This window comes from Carcharodon carcharias, chromosome 27, assembly GCF_017639515.1.
Source record: "Carcharodon carcharias isolate sCarCar2 chromosome 27, sCarCar2.pri, whole genome shotgun sequence".
NCBI classification, from domain to species: domain Eukaryota; kingdom Metazoa; phylum Chordata; class Chondrichthyes; order Lamniformes; family Lamnidae; genus Carcharodon; species Carcharodon carcharias.
In genome coordinates, this window is record NC_054493.1 from 13,048,045 (window position 1) to 13,069,086 (window position 21,042).

General features: G+C 45.1%; 1 protein-coding gene and 1 long non-coding RNA gene across 2 annotated transcripts; both read left to right on the forward strand.

The window, feature by feature from the left end:
- Nucleotides 1-6,669: 6,669 nt before the first annotated feature.
- On the forward strand, nucleotides 6,670-11,672 carry LOC121270451. The gene is made up of 3 exons (XR_005941534.1): nucleotides 6,670-6,746; nucleotides 9,145-9,250; nucleotides 11,472-11,672. It is a non-coding gene; the product is annotated as an uncharacterized LOC121270451 (long non-coding RNA).
- Nucleotides 11,673-11,730: 58 nt separating this feature from the next.
- On the forward strand, nucleotides 11,731-13,100 carry LOC121270405 (zinc finger protein 239-like). The gene has a single exon (XM_041175715.1). It carries the CDS (start codon nucleotides 11,766-11,768, stop codon nucleotides 12,804-12,806), a length of 1,041 nt encoding a protein of 346 aa, XP_041031649.1. The 5' UTR covers nucleotides 11,731-11,765; the 3' UTR covers nucleotides 12,807-13,100.
- Nucleotides 13,101-21,042: the final 7,942 nt, after the last annotated feature.

The following is a 21,042-nucleotide window of genomic DNA, read 5'->3' on the forward strand; positions in this document are numbered from 1 at the left end:
AAGAGGTTCAGGAAGTCATCCATCCACAGTGCGAACCAATGAATTCACATTAGGAAGAGACCGTTCACCGGCTCTGTATGGGATGGGGTTCACTTGTCATGGTACCTGCTGACACACCAGTGAGTTCACAAGTGACTGTAGGGGTTGGATTCTGCTGTTATTGCTGCTGTTAATATGGGATGGACAATAAATGTTGTCTTATCCAAAGATGCCCACATCCCATGAATGAATAAAAAAAGCTCACATCCAGGACTGATAGTCTGTAACAGCCCCTATAACTGGCTGGAGTTTAATGTTCTGGATATGTCACTGATCTTCAGGGCTGCAGTGTCCCTTTTTAAAAGCACCATCTGTTATCTTTCCCCTTAATTCAAGAACTCTCAACAGGAACTCATTTACAATAAAATTATGAACTTTTACTTCAACCCTAAATTGGTATTTGCATAAACTACAATTCAGTGTCTGAACGGTTCCACTGATTAACATCTCCCATTAGAAAGTGGTGATTAATCCTCGATGACAATCTTACTGACTTTCACATTCTTCACAGCGGCACCTCCATTTTGAAATTAAATTATAGAAGAACATTAAATAAAACAGTGAATTATTTTACAGGCACATCAATAAAAGCTTCATCAATCAACATTGATATTGATGAAGCTTGGAAGTCACTGAGTTCAATAATTTCTAACAGCAGCAGCGACATTTGGTAAAGGTGGAACCCACAACAAGACTGGTTTGAGACCTGCTCAGCAGAGATGACATCTGTCATTGAAGCAAAAAGCAAAGCCTACCTGATGCACAACATCGATTGCTTAGCAAGCAGGAAGACACCAGCAAGGATGGAATTTCAGCTGAACTGCTCAAGCACGGAAAGTCCCATATACTGCCACACCTTCATGACATCATCCTTCTCTGTTGGAAGGGAGGATCCATTCCAGTGGAGATGTGTAAGGCAGAAATCTTCACATTATATTAAAATAAAGGTGATGGAGGAGATTGCAACAACCTCAGGAACATCTCACTCCTTGGTCTCATGGCGAAGACCTTTTCTAAGGTCATGCTTAAAGACTTTATCTACTTGCAGACTGAGTGTATCCAGAAGCACAGTGCAGTTTCTGTCCTTGCACATCTACAGTTGACATGATCTTTTCCATATGCAAGCTACAAGAGAAGTGTATGATTGGTATTAAATCTAAAGTGTTGCCAGCTTCTGTGCTGAGAAAAGTGAAACATTGTAATTGCTGAGCAAAAATAAGTAAGTATGAATTACAATTTACTTGTAAAAATTGTAATTGTAAAAGCCACTGAAAGTTTGATTTCCTATTGATAAGTTTCAACTTTGAAGCTATGTTTTGGATCTCAAAAGCTGTGGGAAGTTGAAGCTCCATTTCTTGCCTGCTCTCAGCCCACCTGCTGCACTTGGGACACGATTACCTCCATTCAGCTACAGCTCACAATGCCCGGATGATTGACAGCAGCTCCAGACCAATCAGAACAGGGGCAGGGCAGCAGGACCCAATGGCAGTGACTGGTCCTACAACCAATCGCAATGAATGAGGGGCGGTGCTGAGTCCAGATCCCTCTCATTGGCTGAAACTCTGCATCATTTTGAAACCTGATTTGTCTCAAACTCCAGGAGAAAACTGGATCTTTCTGTTTGTGGCTTTAAATAGATGAAATCCTGTGGGTGTGTAGCAAACATTTCAACATTTGTTCGTGAAGTGGATTTATTCAGGACAGACAGCAGGGATTATTTTAGTGATTACTAAAGATTTGAGAACTGAAATAATCTGGAGTGAGAGAGGAGAAAATTACAACAAAATAAAAATGAATATTCACATGAACATATGAAGTAGGAGCAGGTGAAAGCTGTTCGGCCCCTTGAGTCTGCTCCGGCATTTGGTAACATCATGGCTGATCTGATTGTGGTCTCACCCCGACTTTCCCAATAACTTATGACTCCATTGTTAATCAAAAATGTATCTAACTCAGCCTGTGCTCTGGGGAAGAGAATTCCATAGACTAACAACCCTCTGAGAGAAATAGTGAAATGATCATGTGGTAAAAGGCCGCAGACTGCTCGTGAAGTTAAAGGATGGATAGTTTATCTTTGTCACAATCACATAGGATGTCATCTGTGATTTTAATAAGAGTCTGGTACTGTAATAGAGGGATTGAAACATGGATTTCCAGGAAAGATGGGAATGGATTTGGGAGGCGACAAAATGTTCTCAGACTTTGGAGACAAAAGGGAGGTTAGACGTGGGACAGAGGTTTGCAAGAACGGTGGAGTAAAGGGTTTGTTTTGAGGAGTGGCGTGATGATGGCAGATTTTGAGGTAACTGGCACAGTATCTGAGAAAGAGAACCATTAACAATATCAGATGACATGGGGAGTTTGGGTGGTCAGTAGGTTAGTGAGAATAAGATTGAGGGAAGAAGAGGTGGGTTTCATGGTCACGATGAGCAGTGAGAGGGCATGAGAGAAGATGGGAAAGTAAGTGGAGAAAGATGTGTTTAGGGCTAGGAAAAGGGGAACTTTGGAGGCCATTGGAAGAGAGGGAAGCAGAAGAGGCAGCTGATCGGATTGTCTCAATCTTAGTGACAAAGAAGCTCCATGAGTTCTTCACACTTGTTGGAGGTGAGGATGGAGGAGACAGGGGAGAGGGAGAGCCCTTCAAAAGGAACAAAAGTGTTAGGTATATTAAAAAGACTTGACACTGCGTGTGTTTAAGACAAATGATGCAAAAAATGTCTAATTTCATGAACAGTATATTTTAGGAATGCAACTGTTAGTTTGGGGGATTGAAGTTTTTAAAAATAAGATAAGGAAGCACTTGGTTTGGGAGGTTAGTACACAGACCGAATGTAATTGTAACTCAAAAGATGAACTGAGTTTATTTAATAAGGTTACAGTTCGAGGTAAGAGGACAATAAACAAGAGGTGGTTCTTCCTCAGCTTCAGAATAGAGTCAGTGAGTCTGGTAAGATGACAGTTGTTGCCTTTAGAGATATAAATTCTTCATGTAATTTTCCAGATCATGGAAAGGTTGGAAAGCAACTGGTAAACAAAAGGTCTTAACATATCTATATATCTTTCAGATCAAAGGACAGATTTAGAATTGTAGATGATTGGTTTGAATCTCTGTCTGGGACATGTAGATAGATTACAGGGAGCGATTTTTATGTATCTTGTTTTGGGTTTACCTTTGTGTTTTCCTGCTCACACAGGCAGTTTACGTCTGGAGTGGGAACAGCTTGGAAACAGGCAGCTAGCGGAAGCTGTCAGGAGCTTCTAAGCAAGAAGACAGTGAAGCCTTTGCTTGAGCTGGGGTATCCACAGACATAAGGGGCTTAAGAGACTTGGAGTGTAACCTGGCTGAATGCTAGTGAAGGTGCCCAACAAATCTCATACCTGAGAGAATAGCAGGATTACAGAGGAGAAGCCAAGTCAATTCCTGATAGCTTTGGCACACCTGGGTTTGGACCCAGGAGAACTGAATGAACCCTCAAGATGTGGAAAGTATAGGGGAACTCAGGTGAAATATAATTACAACAGGGATGACCATTAAGTTTTCAGGCTGAAAGAATAAGTGTTTGCAAAATGTTGTTTTAAGTTACTAGTACTTTGTTTAATTCTTGTACAGTAAAGATTTTTCTTCAAAACATAAAGCCTTGTGCTGTAATTCTTTCAGTTAACAACTGGGAGTTAGAATTTCTTTTTAAAGCTTAATGGCCTCCCTTGAGATAAAAACAGCAAGATGATTTATCTGACTTTTATCTAGAATATAAGGGCTAGAGTTTGTTAATATCAGCAGAAACAGGTCCCAAATAAACATGGTTAAGTCCTAGATATGACATAAATCAAAATCCAATCACTTATTGTTTGTGAACTCGCTGGTGTCTCAGCAGGTTGGATGAACAAGTAAACCTCACCCCACAAATGGTGCAGTTTCTCTCTAGTGGAACGGCTTCTCTCTAGTGTGAACACTCTGGTGTTGCACCAGACAGGATGATCGAGTGAATCCCTTCCCACACACTGAACAGGTGAATGGTCTCTCTCCAGTGTGAATTCGCTGGTGTACAGTGAGTTGAGATGATCGGCGGAAACCAGTCCCACAGTGAGAGCACCTGAATGGACCCTTATCAGTGTGAACACGCTGATGCGTCATCAGCTCCCGAGAACTTTTATAGCACTTTCTGCAGTCGGGACATTTAAAAGGTCTCTCGTCAGTGTGACTGCACTGGTGTTGCAGCAGGTTGGGTAAATTAGCAAATTCCTTCCCACACAAGGAGCAGGTGAACGGTCTCTCCCCAGTGTGGCTACGTCGATGAGTTTCCAACTCAAATGGATAATTACATGTCTTCCCACACTCACCACATGTATATGGCTTCTCCCCGGTGTGACTGCGCTTGTGTTTCGACAGGCTAGATGATTGGCTGAATTCTCGTCCACACACAGAACACATGTATCATTTCTCCCGGCTGAAAATGCTGCTTTTTCCTGCCATGTTCAAAATCCTATGATATTCAGGTTAGGATAAATTGGGTGATACTGTCAGGTCCTGATGAGATGTTCGAGTTTCTTGACTGCAAATCATTCTCTTCTAATGCCCCATGAAATTGATTTAAAAAGCGGATGTGAGAGAATCCACAAAAACACAAAGGTAAGTTGTGAAATTGAGCTGAATGAATCTGGTAATTTGTGGGATTGGAACTTGGAAAATGTGACCAAGAAAGCTGCTGGGTTGTTATAAAAACCTGCTACCCGGTCTGGACCTACACAAGAATCTAGCCTCTGTGGGAAGGCAGGGAGAAAAAGAGTGATGAAGGGGTGAAGGAGAGGGATTTTAGATTTCTCCAACTAAACCAGAAGCTTGACAGAACCTCCCAAGCCTTCAACTTCCAGCACCTAGAAGGACCAGAGTAACAGATGTGTGCAAACACCATCACCTCCAATCACCCCTCCAAGTCACACACCATCCTGACTTGTTTGACATCCTGGACTGGATGAACAGAAATTGCTTCCATTTAAATATTGGGAAGACTGAAGCCATTGTCCTCAAACTCCACTCCCCATCTTCATCTCTTTCCCAGGTAACTGTCTGAGGTTGGATATATCTGCTCACAATCTTGGTGTCATATTTCAGCTGAGCTTCTGACCAAATATCTGTGACATCACAAAGACGGTCTGTTTCCACTTCAGTGATATCACACAGCCTTGCCCCTGCTTCAGCTCATCTGCTCTGAAACTCTCATCCATTCCATTGCTACCTCTGGACTTCACATGTGCTCCCAGCCAGTCTCCCACATTCAATTCCCTATAAACCTCAGATCATCCAAAACTCTGCTGCCTGTGTGCTTACCCCTAGTCTTTTTCAACCATCACCAGTATTCTTTTTTATTCTTTAATGAGCTGTGGGTGTTGCTGTCTAGGCCAGCATTTATTGCCCATCCTAACTCCCCTCCCTTGAGAAGATGGTGGTGAGCTGCCTTCTTAATCCTCTGCAGTGCCTGGTCTGGCCTACACATGATTCCAGACACACAGCAATGGGGTTGACTCTTAACTGCCCTCTGAAATGGCCGAGCAAGCAACTCAGTTCAAGGGCAATTAGGGATGGGCAAAAAATGCTGACCTTGCCAGTGATGCCCACATCCCATGAAATAATACATTTAAAAAAGCTTGTCAATGGAGAAGCTGTATCAAAGGCACTATATAAATGCAAGTTAATGTTGTTGACTTGGACATTCGACACCATGGGTGAAAATCCAGTATCTCCTCACCTAACAGCACCAGAAGGGCATCTTCTTCAATGTGCTTCAAGAAGAAGGTCCACCATCATTTTCTTAATTAGTCACTGGTATGATAACATGTTTGTTAATCGCCAATGATACCCACAACCCCAAAATAAATTAAAATGTCTGCAATAAAAGCTCCTGCTGAAATACTTGTTCCTGAAACGATACTCTTTTACACTGAATGGAAAATGTCCATTCAGCAACCGAATATCCCTTAGAATCCAGCTCCCTTGATAATCCCACACTGGGAATTGTTGGACCCTCCTCCTCTCAATAGGACTTGAGGTTAAACCCAACAGCTTCTCCACTATCTCTAGTCCAGCTCAAACTGAAACAACTAGAAAACCTGCACCCCTAGATTTCTGGACTCTAAAGACGTCAAGGGGTATGGGGAGAGAGCGGGAGCACGGCTTTGAGATAGAGGATCAGCTATGATCATACTGAATAGCGGAGCAGACTCGAAGGGCCGAAAGACTCATTCTTGCTCCTACTTTCTATGTTCCTACAGAGAGTGACTTCTTCATCCATCCTCCACTCTAATGCAAAACGTTTCTGGACTCGGTTCTGGAAAACAACAGCAAAAATCTGCGGAAATTGGAAATCTGAGAAAAAAAAATGTTGGAAATACCCAGCAGTTCCGGCAGTATCTGAGCAGAGAGAGAGTTAATATTTCAGGTCTCGGACCTTCCGTCAGTCTGTAATAAATCCCTTCCCTCCAGCCGCTGTCTGATATCCAGCAGCTCCCGGCCGCTCTCATTCGGACTCCGAGAGCCGCACTCGCTCTCACTGAGGCTGCACTCCAGCCCGCTCAGCCTGGAGCCGCACCGCGCATGCTCCGCTCAGCCTGGAGCCGCACCGCGCATGCCCCACTCGGACAGGCGAACGCCGGGGGGCGGTGGCGAGTAATGGCGATGGGGAGACGGTTATCTTTCGGATCCACAATCGGTAGGACTATTCGGGTTAGAGGGATCCGGCGGGCTGGCAGAAAGGCTTCGTAAACATGTTGTGTAAACCGCAAACCCTAAAAGAGAACTTAACGATCCTTAGCTTGTACCGAGGGGGATCCGATCTTCCAGCGAAAGGCCCGAGTTAACGGCCGTCATCTTTAATGGGGGTAGTGTGCTGCGGTGCGCATGCGCCATCTCCATCTTTGTCGGGGGCAATGTTTTTAATGAATGGAGCTTGTTACCCATTATTCAAAGTAACATAGAAACGAGGAGCAGGAGTCAGCCATTGGGCCCTTCGAGCCTGCTCTGCCATTCATTATGATCATGGCTGATCATCGAACTCAATAGCCTGCTCCCGCTTTCTTCCCATATCATTTGATCCCTTTCGCCCCAAGAGCTATATCTAACTCCTTCTTGAAAACATACAATATTTTGGTCTCAACTACTTTCTGTGGTAATGAATTCCACAGGCTCACCACTCTCTGGGTGAAGAAATTTCTCCTCATTTCAGTCCTGAATGGTCTACCCCATATCCTCAGACTGTGACCCCTGTTTCTGGACTCCCCCACCATCGAGAACATCCTTCCTGCATCTATCCTGTCTAGTCCTGTTAGAATTTTATAGGTTTCTATGAGATCCCCCCTCATTCTTCTGAACTCCAGCGAATACAATCCTAATCGACTCAATCTCTCCTCATATGTCAGTCCCACCATCCCAGGAATCAGTCAGGTAAACCTTCGCTGCTCTACCTCTATAGCAAGTACACCCTTCCTCAGATAAGGATCAGCACACAATATTCCAGGTGTGGTCTCACCAAGGCCCTGTACAATTGCAGCAAGCCTGTATGGTTCCTGTACTCGAATCCTCTGGCTCTGAAGGCCAACATACCATTTGCCTTCTTTACCGCCTGCTCCACCTGCATGATTACCTTCAACGACTGGTGTATAAGGACACCCAGGTCTCATTGCTCTCTCAATTTATAGCCATTCAGATAATAATCTGCCTTCCTGTTTTTGCTACCAAAATGGATAACCTTACATTTATCCACATTATACTGCATCTGCCATGCATTTGCCCACTCACTCAGCTTGTCTAAATCACACTGAAGCATCTCTGCGTTCTCCTCACAGTTCACCCTCCCACCCAGCTTTGTGTCATCTGCAAATTTGGAGACATTATACTTAATTCCCTCATCTAAATCATTAATATATATTGTGAATAACTGGGGTCACAGCACCGATTCCTGCGGTACCCCACTAGTCACTGCCTGCCATTCAGAAAAAGACCCGTTTATTCCTACTCTTTGTTTCCTGTCTGCCAACCAGTTTTCTATCCATCTCAATACACTACTCCCAATCCCATGTGCTTTAATTTTACACGCCAATCTCTTACGTGGGACTTTGTCAAAAACCTTCTGAAAGTCCAAATAAACCACATCCACTGGCTCCCCCTCATCAACTCTACTTGTTACATCCTCGAAAAATTCCAGTAGATTTGTCAAACATGATCTCCCTTTCATAATTCCTTGCTGAGTCTGTCCGATTCTGCCACTGTTTTCCAAGTGCTCAGCTATTAAATCTTTTATAATGGACTCTAGAATTTTACCCACTACTGACGTCAGGCTGACTGGTCTATAATTCCCTGTTTTCTCTCTGCCTCCCTTTTTAAATATTGGGGTTACATTAGCTACCCTCCAATCTGTAGGAACTGTCCCAGAGCCTATAGAATTTCGGAAGATGACCATCAATGCATCCACTATTTCAAGGGCCACTTCCTTAAGTACTCTGGGATGTAGATTATCAGGCCCTAGGGATTTATTGGCCTTCAATCCTATCAATTTCCCCAACGCCAGAATGTCAGAATGATGTCAATTTGTCCATCAAACTGCATTGCCTTTTGAGTCCCAAAGTCTTATTCATGAGGGAGAGCGACAGCAGAGAAGGAAAGGAAGCAAATCCTGCTCTCCTACCTCATGGGACTTCCCATCCCACGTGTCCAATGATCTGTTCAGTCACATGAACCCCAACAGCAGAAACTCACAACCCTGAGTACACATCATCCTCGAATCGAGGATCTGCTGACGACGATGAGGGGCAATGTGCAGCATGGGCTGTCATCACTGTCCGATTAGCAGGAGGAGAGAATATTGAGTTATACGGACTCGAAACGTTAACTGTGTTCCTCCCCGCAGATGCTGTCGGATCTGCTGAGTTTTTCCAGCTATTTTTGTTTTTGTGAATTTCTATCCTGGGCTGAAAGGGATGGATTTTGGAAACTCTTTTTACAGGGGCTTAGAAGGGGAGGATTTATACAGAATAAACTCAAACCAAGAGAAATGTCTTTTTTGAATTTCTATCCTAGACTGACAGTAATGCATTTGTAAACGTCTTTAAAAGGGTATTTGAAGAGGATTTTCAGATGGGAAACTCAAACCAAATATGGCACCCAGATCTGACAGCATCACTCGATTCATCAGGACCTGGATATTATCGGCTTTTGAGTGTAAGCATTGTTTTCCCAGTCATTAACACTCGCTACATAAAATCTCTCCTTCACAATCCCCTGTACATCTTGCCTAACATCTTGAATCTATGTCCGTAATCCTTTTACGATCAGGTAATGGGAACAGTTTTTCTTTATGTACCTTATCAAAACCTATTATAAACTTGTACACCTTTATCAAATCACCCCTCAGTCTCCTTTGCTCCAAGGAGAACAAGCCCAGTTTCTCCAAACTAATCTTGCAACTAAAATCCCTGATCCCTGGAAATATTCTAGTAAATCTCCTCTGCACCCTCTCAAGGACACTCACATCCTTCATAATGTGTGGTGATCACTGGTTTGCACAGACCCAGATGTTCTGTGTTCATGTCTGTGACAATTGCTCGGTGACATCACCCCGCTCCCCGGGTATTTCCTCAACTGGGAGATTTTTCTCTGACTCCAGTGCTTCTGATATCTTTCCAGCTGCAGGCTTCAACAGGAGATTTTAACCCTGAAATTTTAAATTATTACAGATGTGAGCATTTCTGACCACTCATCTACAATTTAGAGCTGTTAGTGCTATGCTTTGTTATCTGTGTGAGGTTCCGTGGCTCTGGTGCTGGTGTGGTTCCTTTACTGTGGATCTGAATCCATGTCCATCCATTGCTCTGTTTCACCTCTGCCCTCCCTGACCACTTCTCTGCCGTTCTCTAACTTCTTCTGTACTAATAACGAATGTATTTTAGTTGTGTTTAGTATTTTACTGTTACTTCTTCTGATCATGTCTAAATGAGGTTCCCACCGCTGCCCATCCCCCAACCATGTGCTGCTGACTTCCCAGCTTTATCTTCCCACAGTATCTTTCATAGTCAGGAATTATTTTTCTTGCACTGTGGTCCATTTCCCTTCCACTTCTGAGCTTATATCGGCCATCAAACTCTGCACCATTTTTATTCCCTGTAGCTCATTCTACACTCTCTGAAACGTTAACTCTGTTTCTCTCTTCACAGATACTGCCCGACCTGCTGAGTATATCCAGCATTTGCTCTTTTTGTTTCAGATTTGCAGCAGCTGCAGTATTTTGCTATTATTTTATTGCAGGCTTCACTCACAAAGCAGAGTCTAGAAACACATGGGGACCAATTTAGAGTCGGTTTGTTGCTGGGTAGGCTTTGGTTGTAGAAGTTCGTCGCTGGTCTCCAGCTTTGGTCCTTTTTCATCGAGTCAAATAATCACTGAAGGATTACAATACAGATGGAGGCTATTCAGTCATTGTGCCCAAGCTGGCTCTCTGCAAGAACAAATCAGCTAGTCCCACTCCCCTGCACTTTCACTAGCTAGACCAGCAGCAGATATTACCCATCCCCCGTTATTGTGGAGAAGATGCTGTTTGACCTTCTTGAACCGCTGCAGTCTGTGTGGTGAAGGTGCTCCCACAATAATGTTAGGTAAGCAGTTACAGGTTATTCACCGGTGATGATGAAGGAGCAGTGATATATGTCAAATCATCAGCAATAGTTTGTATTTATATAGCACCTGTCATCTAATGGAACATTCCGAAGTGTTTTACAGGAGTGTGATAGAGCAACATTTGACAGCAAGTCACATAAAGAGATATCCGTGCTGATGACCAAAAGTTTGGTCAAAGAGGTAGGTTTCCAGGAGTATCTTAATAAGGAAAATGATGTGGAGAGGCTGTAGGGAGGAAATTGCTCAACTTACGGCCTTGGCAAATGAAGGCAGGGGTAATTAAATTGGGGATGTTCAGATATCTTGGAGGACTGAGGTTGGAGGAGATTATGGAGTTAGGGAGAGGTGAGACACCAAAGGGAGTTGAACAGATATTGAGAATTTCAAAGTTTAGGTTTTGGAGATTCTGTCAAAGCTCTGATTGAGTTGTAGATACAAAAAAAGTCTCTTTCCTCCCCTGTCTCCCCTGTCTCCCCTGTCTCTCTCTCTCTATCTTTCTCTGTCTCTCTCGCTCGCTCTCTCTCTATCTCTCCTCCCCAAGTGGCCAGAGCCTTTTGTAGGCCCAGACTAGGTGGCAGATTCCCTTCCCTGAAGGACATTAGCAAACCTGTTAGGTTTTTATGACAATCCATCAGCTTTCATGGTCACTTCTTCCTCGTACCCACCCCGCAAATTACCTGATTCATTCAGCTCAATTTCACAACCTGGCTTTGTGTTTTTGTGGGTTCTCTCTCACTCCCTTTTTCTCTGTTTTAAACTAATTTCACAGGGTGTTAGAAGTGGAGGATTTGCAGGAACCTCAAACTTAACATCACATCAGAACCTGATAGATTCAAGCAGCATATTGTAACCTGAATATCATCAGATTTTGAACATGGAAGGAAAAAGCAACGTTCACAGTGGAGCAAAACCATACATGTGTTGTGTGTGTGGACGAAGCTTCAGACAGTCATCTAGCCTATCAAGACACAAGCGCAGTCACACGGGGAGAAACCGTGGAAATGTATCAAGACACAAGCGCAGTCACACCGGGGAGAAACCGTGGAAATGTGGTGACTGTGAGATGGGATGCAGAACCCCATCTGAGCTTGAAACTCATCGGCGCAGTCACACTGGGGAGAGACCATTCACCTGCTCTGTGTGTGGGAAGGGATTCATTAATTCTTCCAACCTGCTGACACACCAGCGAGTTCACACAGGGGAGAGACCATTTACCTGCTCCGAATGTAGGAAGAACTTCACTTCCTCATCCACCTTGCTGACACACCAGCGGGTTCACACTGGGGAGAGACCTTTTAAATGCCCAGACTGCGGGAAATGCTATAAAAGTTCCTGGGAACTGATGTCCCATCAGCGTGTCCACACTGACGATAGACCATTCAGGTGCACTCATTGTGGGTCTGAGTTCAAGACATTATCTGATCTTACTGTACACCGGCGCACTCACACTGCAGACAGACTGTTCACCTGTTCCAACTGTGGGAAGGGATTCAACCGTTCATCCAACTTGCTGGAACACCAACGGGTTCACACTGGGGAGAGACCATTCACATGCTCTGAATGTGGGAAGGGATTCACTCAGTCATCTAGCCTGCTGAAGCACAAGCGAGTTCACACTGGGGAGAAGCTGTTCACCTGCTGTGTGTGTGGGAACGGATTCACTCAGTTGTGCAGCCTGCAGAAACACCAACGAGTTCACACTCGGGAGAGACCGTTCACCCCCATTGAACATGGGAAGAGAGTCACTCAGTCATCCAGCCTGCTGATGCACCAGCAAGCCTGCACTGGGGAGAGGCCATTTATCTGCTCTGAATGTGGGAACGGATTCACTCGGTCCTCCCACCTGCTGGCACACCAGAGAGTTCACACTGGGGAAAGACTGTTCAGCTGCTCAGAGTGTGAGAAAGGGTTCACTCAGTTATCCAGCTTGCTGAGACACCAGCAAGTTCACAAAGATGAGAGATCTTTTAACTGCCAAGAAAATGGTATAAAAGTTTCCAGGAACTCATCTCCCATCAACGTTCACACTGACAAAAGACCATTTAGGTGGTCTCACTGCCAAAATGGATTCAGGAAATCACCTGGACACTCTCTGCACCAGTGAGTTCACTTGGGGAAAGTCCATTCACCTGCTCTGAATGCAGGAAGGAATTTTCCCATTCATCCATCCTGCTCTCAAACCAGCGATTTCACACCAGGGAGAGGCTCTTTATCATCTCTGAATGTGGGAAGGGATTTGCTTATTTATCCAATCTGCTAAGTCACCAGTGAGTTTAGAAGTAATCATATTGAATAGGATTTTGCAGTTCATCACTGAACCACGTTCATTGGGCTATTTCTGCTCATGTTATAGGTGTTAATATTAGGGGAAAGTCAAATAAAGCGTCTTTGTGTTAGATACAGTGTATTGAGTGTTTTTAATATTTCTAACACCAGTTAGTTCCTTTTGTCGATCTTCCCCTTCCCCCGTCTCCTTGAGAACATCTGATCAGCTGCTTCTGCTGCTTCTCTCCCACTAGCCCACTGGGCCAAACTGCCTCTCAAGATCCCCCTTACCATAGCCCTGAACTCACAGCTTCCTTTAGTTTCTCTCCTCTGTCCCCTCATGCCATCTCATGAGACCCACCTCCTTCTCAATCAACCCTATTCCCAATAACCTCCTGATCCCCCAATTTTCCCATATTAGCTGATACTGTTGATGGTTCTCTCTCTCATTCTTATTTTACTGTCCCTCTCGCCTTTAAGTCCACAATTTTCACCCATCCTCAAAAAAAATCTCACAAACTACTGCCCCATCTCCAACCAACCGTTCCTCTCAGAAGTCCTTGTCATCTCCGAGATCCATGCCTGTCGTTCCGGGAATTCCATGTTTGAATCCCTCCAGTAATGTTTCTCATCCTGCCACAGCACTGAAACAGCTCTTTCTTAAAGTAACAAATTACATCCAACGTGACTATGACAAGGGTAAATTCTCCCTCATTGTCCTTCTTGGCCTGTCCACAGTCTTTGACACCACTGATAGAGTCATGAAGGTCTACAGCACAGAAAAAGGCCCTTTGGCCCATTGAGCTTGCGCTGGTCAGACAAGTACCTAACTATTCTAATCCCATTTTCCAGCACTAGACCAATAGCCTTCTCTGCCATGGCATCACAAATGCACATCCAATTACTTCTTAAATGTTGTTAGGGTTTCTGCCTCTATCACCCTTTCAGGCAGTGAGTTCCAAACTCCCAGCAACCTCTGGATGAAAGAATTCTTCCTCACATCCCCTTTAAACCTCCTGCCCCTTACCTTAAATCTATCCCCCCTGGTTATTGATCCATCCAGCAAGTTGAAAAGTTCCTTCCTGTCTGCCCTATCTATGCTCCTCATAACTTTATACACCTCAACCATGTCCCCCCTCAATCTCCTCTGCTCCAGGGAAAATAACCCCAGTCTATCCAATCTATCCTCATAACTAAAATTCTCCAGCCCAGGCAACATCCTGGTAAATCTCCTCTGCACTCTCTCTAGTTCGATCACATTCTTCCTATAATTCGGATTCCAGAAATGCACGCAATACTCTAGCTGTGGCCTAATCAGCGTTTTTTGCAGCTCCAGCATAACTTCGCTGATCTTATATTCTATGCCTCAGCTAACAAAGCTAAGTAACCTATATGCCTTCTTAACCACCTTATCTACCTGTCCTGCAACCTTAAGGGACCAGTGGACATGCACACCAAGGCCCTTCTGATCATCGGTACTTCCCAGGGTCCTACCATTCATCGTGTATTCCCGTGCCTTGTTTGTCCTGCCCAAGTGCATCACCTCACACTTATCTGGATTAAATTTCATTTGCCACTGATCAGCCCATCTGACCAGCCTGTCTATATCCTCCTGTAATGTAAGGCTATCCTCCTCACTATTTACCACCCCACCAATTTTCATGTCATCCGCAAACTTACGGATCAACCCTCCTACATTCAAGTCTTAACCATTTAAATATTCCACAAACAGCAAGGGACCCAACACTGATCACACTGGACACAAGCATCCAGTCACAAAAACATTCCTCCACCATCACTCTCTGCTTCCTGCAACTCAGCCAATTCTGGATTCAACTTGCCAAATTGCCTTGGATCCCATGGGCTCTTACCTTCATTATCAGTCTCCCGTGCAGGACCGTATCAAAAGTCTTGCTCAAGTACAAGTAGACTACGTCAAATGCATTGGCCTCATCTACACACCTGGTCACCTCTTTGAAAAATTGAGTCAAATTGGTCAGACATGACCTCCCCTTAACAAGGCCATGCTGACTGTCCTTGATTAATCCCTGCCTCTCCAAGTGTCGATTAATTCTGTCCCTCAGAATTGCTTCCAATGGTTTCCCCACTACTGAGGTTAGACTAACTGGCCTATAGTTCCCTGATCTTTCCCTTCCTTCTCGAATAACGGCACCACATTGGCTGTCCTCCAGTCCTCTGGCACATCCTGCGGCCAGAGAGGTATTGAAAATTATTGCTAGTACCCCTGCCATCTCCTCCCTTGCTTCACTCAACAGCCTAGGATACTTATTTCCATTATTTTTAATATTTTAAAATCTTTTATGCTCTCCCCACCCCCACTAGAGCTATACCTTGAGTGCCCTACCATCCATTCTTAATTAGCACATTCATTTAGATAATATCACCAACTTTAACACCTGTGTTCTTTTGTTCTATTGTTGTTGACATCTTTTGATGATCTGCTTCTATCACTGCTTGTTTGTCCCTACAACCACACCCCCCCTCCACTTCTCTCTCTCTCTCTCTCCGCGCCCCCCCCCCAAAAAAAAACACACACACACACACACACACACACACACCTTAAACCAGCTTATATTTCAACTCTTTCTTGGACTCAAACTCAAGTTCTGTCGAAGGGTCATGAGGACTCGAAACGTCAACTCTTTTCTTCTCCGGCGATGCTGCCAGACCTGCTGAGTTTTTCCAGGTAATTCTGTTTTTGTTTTGGATTTCCAGCATCCGCAGTTTTTTTGTTTTTATCTCTGTGTTTAATTGACTGCCACTGCTCTTCAAGAAATGCCTACCTCCTTGAAGAATTTCTGTTCTTTTCTGCAACAAGATTTCCGTTCCTCTCTTTTGCCTTGCTCACCTTCATTGCTTTCCATTTCCCTCCTGGTTTTTGACAAGGTGTTTACTAAAACCCGCTTACACAGCCATATCTCCTTTCTCAGTGACTGTCTCCGTCTCCAACTTACCCCACGTGGATTTCAACTGAAATTCCACCCCTCATGTTTCGAATCCACCCAGGATTACAGGTATCTCCAGGACATAAAACGTTTCTCGGACTGCTGTTCCCGTCACATTCTGAAATCCACACTCAGTGCCATGCGCCGCCATATGAACACACTCGACCTCTCCCTCCAGCAGCACCGCCGCACCCTTTTTCAAAGCTGCGCGTGCCCCCAGTTTCATTTTATTCTTCGGCTCATCCGACGCCTTAACAAGAAACTTTTTCTCTTTCTCTCAAGTGCTAAGGAACGCAAGCTCCAACAACTCATCGACACCAACACCCATCTAGGACCCTCCACCCCTGCCCGTCCCTCCGTCCCCACCCCATCTTCCAATCCCAACCCCAGCCGTGTATTCACTATACCCCCTGACCTTCCCCTCTCCGATGCTGAACGTTTAGTGCTCAGCAAAGGACTTAGTTTCATACCCTTACGCCCTCACCTCAATGAATTTTGGGCACGGCATGATGCTGAACACTTCTTCCGCTGTCTTGGTCTCCGGGCTCACTTCTTTGGGCAGGAGTCCCCTCCCAGTTCAACACATCCTTTTACCCATCTCCAATATTCTCCCTCCACCTGGACCCCTCCCTCTGGATTCTTACCTTCTCTTGATCTTTCCATTGAGAACTGTCGGCGTGACATTAGTCGTCTCAATTTCTCTGCTCCTCTCACCCATTCTAACCTGTCTCTCTCTGAACTTACTGCACTCCATTCTCTCAGGTCCAACCCTGACATTGTCATCAAACCCACTGACAAGGGTGGTGCTGTTGTTGTCTGGCGCACTGACCTCTACCTCGCGGAGGCTGAGCGTCAACTCGCAGACACTTCCTCCTACCTCTCCCTGGACCATGACCCCACCACTGAACATCAAGCCATTGTTTCCAGGACTGTCACTGACCTCATCTCCTCCCACAACTTCCAACCTGATAGTCGCCCAACCTCAGACGGCCCGCTTCTATCTCCTACCCAAAATCCACAAACAGAACTGCCCCGGTAGACCAATCGTCTCAGCTTGCTCCTGCCCCACAGAACTCATTTCTCGTTATCTTGACTCCCTTCTCTCTCCCCTCGTCCAGTCCCTTCCCACCTACATCCGTGATTCCTCTGACACCTTACGTCACATCAACAATTTCCAGTTCCCTGGCCCCAACCGCTTCCTCTTCACCATGGACGTCCAATCCCTCTACACCTCCATCCCCCACCAGGATGGTCTGAGGGCCCTTAGCTTCTTCCTCGAACAGCGGCCTGAACAATCCCCATCCACCACTACTCTCCTCCGTCTGGCTGAACTTGTTCTCACGCTGAACAATTTCTCCTTCAACTCCTCTCACTTCCTCCAAATAAAAGGTGTGGCTATGGTTACCCGCATGGGCCCCAGCTATGCCTGTCTCTTTATGGGGTATGTGGAACATTCCTTGTTCCAGTCCTACTCCAGCCCCTTTCCACAACTCTTTCTCCGGTACATTGATGATTACTTCGGTGCCGCTTCATGCTCTCGTCGGGACTTGGAAAAATTTATTAATTTTGCTTCCAATCTCCACCCCTCCATCATTTTCACGTGGTCCATCTCTGACACTTCCCTTCCCTTCCTTGACCTCTCTGCCTCAATCTCTGGTGATAGACTGTCCACCAATATCCATTACAAACCCACCGACTCCCACAGCTACCTCGACTACAGCTCCTCACATCCCGCTTCCTGTAAGGACTCCATCCCATTCTCTCAGTTCCTTCACCTCCGTCGCATCTGTTCCGATGATGCTACCTTCAAAAACAGTTCCTCTGACATGTCCTCCTTCCTTAACCGAGGTTTTCCACCCACGGTCGTTGACAGGGCCCTCAACCGTGTCCGGCCCATCTCCCGCGCATCCGCCCTCACGCCTTCTCCTCCCTCCCAGAAACATGATAGGGTCCCTCTTGTCCTCACTTATCACCCCACCAGCCTCCGCATTCAAAGGATCATCCTCCGCCATTTCCGCCAACTCCAGCATGATGCCACCACCAAACACATCTTCCTTTCACCCCCCCCTATCGGCATTCCGTAGGGATCGCTCCCTCCGGGACACCCTGGTCCACTCCTTCATCACCCCCTACTCCTCAACCCCCTCCTATGGCACCACTCCATGCCCACGCAAAAGATGCAACACCTGCCCCTTCACTTCCTCTCTCCTCACCGTCCAAGGGCCCAAACACTCCTTTCAAGTGAAACAGCATTTCACTTTCATTTCCCCCAACTTAGTCTACTGCATTCGTTGCTCCCAATGTGGTCTCCTCTACATTGGAGAGACCAAACGTAAACTGGGCGACCGCTTTGCAGAACACCTGTGGTCTGTCCGCAAGAATGACCCAAACCTTCCTGTCACTTGCCATTTTAACACTCCACCCTGCTCTCTTGCCCACATGTCTCCTTGGCTTGCTGCATTGTTCCAGTGAAGCCCAACGCAAACTGGAGGAACAACACCTCATCTTCCGACTAGGCACTTTACAGCCTTCCGGACTGAATATTGAATTCAACAACTTTAGGTCGTGAGCTCCCTCCCCCATCCCCACCCCCTTTCTGTTTCCCCCTTCCTTTTTTTTTCCAATAAATTATATAGATTTTTCTATTCCCACCTATTTCCATTATTTTTAATATTTTAAAATCTTTTATGCTCTCCCCACCCCCACTAGAGCTATACCTTGAGTGCCCTACCATCCATTCTTAATTAGCACATTCGTTTAGATAATATCACCAACTTTAACACCTATGTGTTCTTTTGTTCTATTGTTATTGACATCTTTTGATGATCTGCTTCTATCACTGCTTGTTTGTCCCTACAACCACACCCCCCCTCCACTTCTCTCTCTCTCTCTCTCTCTCCGCACCCCCCACACAACTTAAACCAGCTTATATTTCAACTCTTTCTTGGACTCGAACTCAAGTTCTGTCGAAGGGTCATGAGGACTCGAAACGTCAACTCTTTTCTTCTCCGCTGATGCTGCCAGACCTGCTGAGTTTTTCCAGGTAAATCTCTTTTAGCCTGGGATACATTTCATCCGGGCCTGGAGATTTATCTACTTTTAAGCCTGCCAGACCACTTAGAACCTCCTCCCTTTCTATGCTAATTTCTTTAATTATATCACAGTCCTTTTGCCTGATTTCCATACCCACGTCTTCTCTCTCACCTGTGAACATCAACATAAAGCGTTCATTTAGAACCCTACCTACGTCTTTCAGCTCCACAAGCAAATTACCACTGTGGTCCTTAATGGGCCCTACTCCTTCCTGAATTATCCTCACTCTTAATGTACTTGTAAAATAACTATGGATTTTCCTTTATTTTATCTGCCTATGTTTTCTCATGCCCCCTTTTTGCTCTTCTAATTTCCTTTTTAAGGTCCCCCCTGCACATTCTATTCTCCTCCAGGGCTTCCGCTGTTTTGAGCCCTCGGTATCTGCCATAAGCCTTCCTTTTTCTCTTTGTCCAATCCTGTATATCCCTCGACGTCCAGGGTTCCTTGGCTTTGTTGGTGCCACCCTTTGCCTTTATTGGAATATGTTGGCCCTGTACTCTCCCTATTTTCTTCTTGAATGAGTCCCACTGCTCTGACGCAGATTTACCTAAAAGTAGCTGCTCCCAGTCCACTCTGGCCAAATCATATCTGACCTTATTAAAATCAGCCTTCCCCCAATTCAGAACCCTGATTTCTGGCTCATCCTTGCCCTCTTCCATAACAACCTTCAATCCAATGGAGTTATGATCACTTTCTGTAAAATGGTCCCTCACTGATGTCCCCAATTGTATATTATCTAATAAATCATTTGGTTCACACTAGACTCAATTATCGGGCAAGACAGAACACTTCAGATGGTAAATTTAGAAGATTTGTCAACAATGTAAAAGTAGAAAGGTAACAAGTTAAGAAGATAGAAAACCAAGTTTCAATTAAATGTAAAAGGAAAAAGCTGAACTTAACAATTAAACAGCCTTCTCACAGCTTCCTCAGGTGTAAAGTGATGAAAACCCTCTGCTCAGTCGTGGACAGTCGATCTTTCAGAATCCCGTCTCAGACACAGTTCGTGCAGAACATGCCAGCAAAATGGCTTCTCCAAACCTCCATTTTATCCCCTTAGCTCATACTTCCTCATCTCAAATTAGTCTAACTGTCAAACAATAAACTGGGCTAGCCATATAAATACTGTGGCTACACAGGCAGGCCAGAGGCTAGGAATCCTGCAGCATGTAATTCACCTCCTGACTCCCCAAAGCCTGTCCACCATCTGCAAGGCACAAGCCAGGAATGTGATGGAATATTCGCCACTTGCCTGGATGAATGCAGCTCACACACACACTCAAGAAGATTGACACCGTCAAGGACAAAGCAGCCCGCTTGATTGGCACCACATCCACAAATATTCATTTCCTCCACTACCGATGCACAGTGGCAGCGGTGTGTACCATCTACAAGATGCATTGCATGAACTCACCAAGGTTCCTTAGACAGCACCTTTCAAACCCACGAACCCTACCATCTAGGACAAGGGCAGCAGATACATGAGAACACCACCGCCTGGAGGTTTCCCTGCAAGCCACTCACCATCCTGACTTGGAAATATATCACCGTTCCTTCACTGTCACTGGGTCAATATCCTGGAACTCCCTTCCTAACTGCACTGTGGATGTACCTATAGCACATGGACTGCAGCGGTTCAAAAAGGTGGCTCACCCCACCTTCTCAAGGGCAATTAGGGATGGGCAATTAATGCTGGCATAGCTAGCGATGCTCAAATGCTGTGAATGAATAAAAAAGAATTGGTTAACTATCTGCTTATTTATAATTGGTTTCTCACAAATGTGAACGTTTTCCCATACAGTAATACAATGGGGCTACTCGATATGTTTCAGTGTCTGATTTTTATATAATTCTTGAATAATGCCTTATTCTTCACCCATCTTTATGTGACCCTGCAGGGTCACGAGGGCTTCAACTTAGCACACCTTATCTTTCTAGGCTGGCTTGCGAAACAAAATTTTGCAACACACAGCCTTATAATGTACAATTAGTATATTTAAAATTATGTGTAAACAT

Coding starts and splice junctions, on each gene's coding strand:
- LOC121270405 (XM_041175715.1), top strand. CDS start 11,766: ATGGGATGCAGAACCCCATCTGAGCTTGAAACTCATCGGCGCAGTCAC.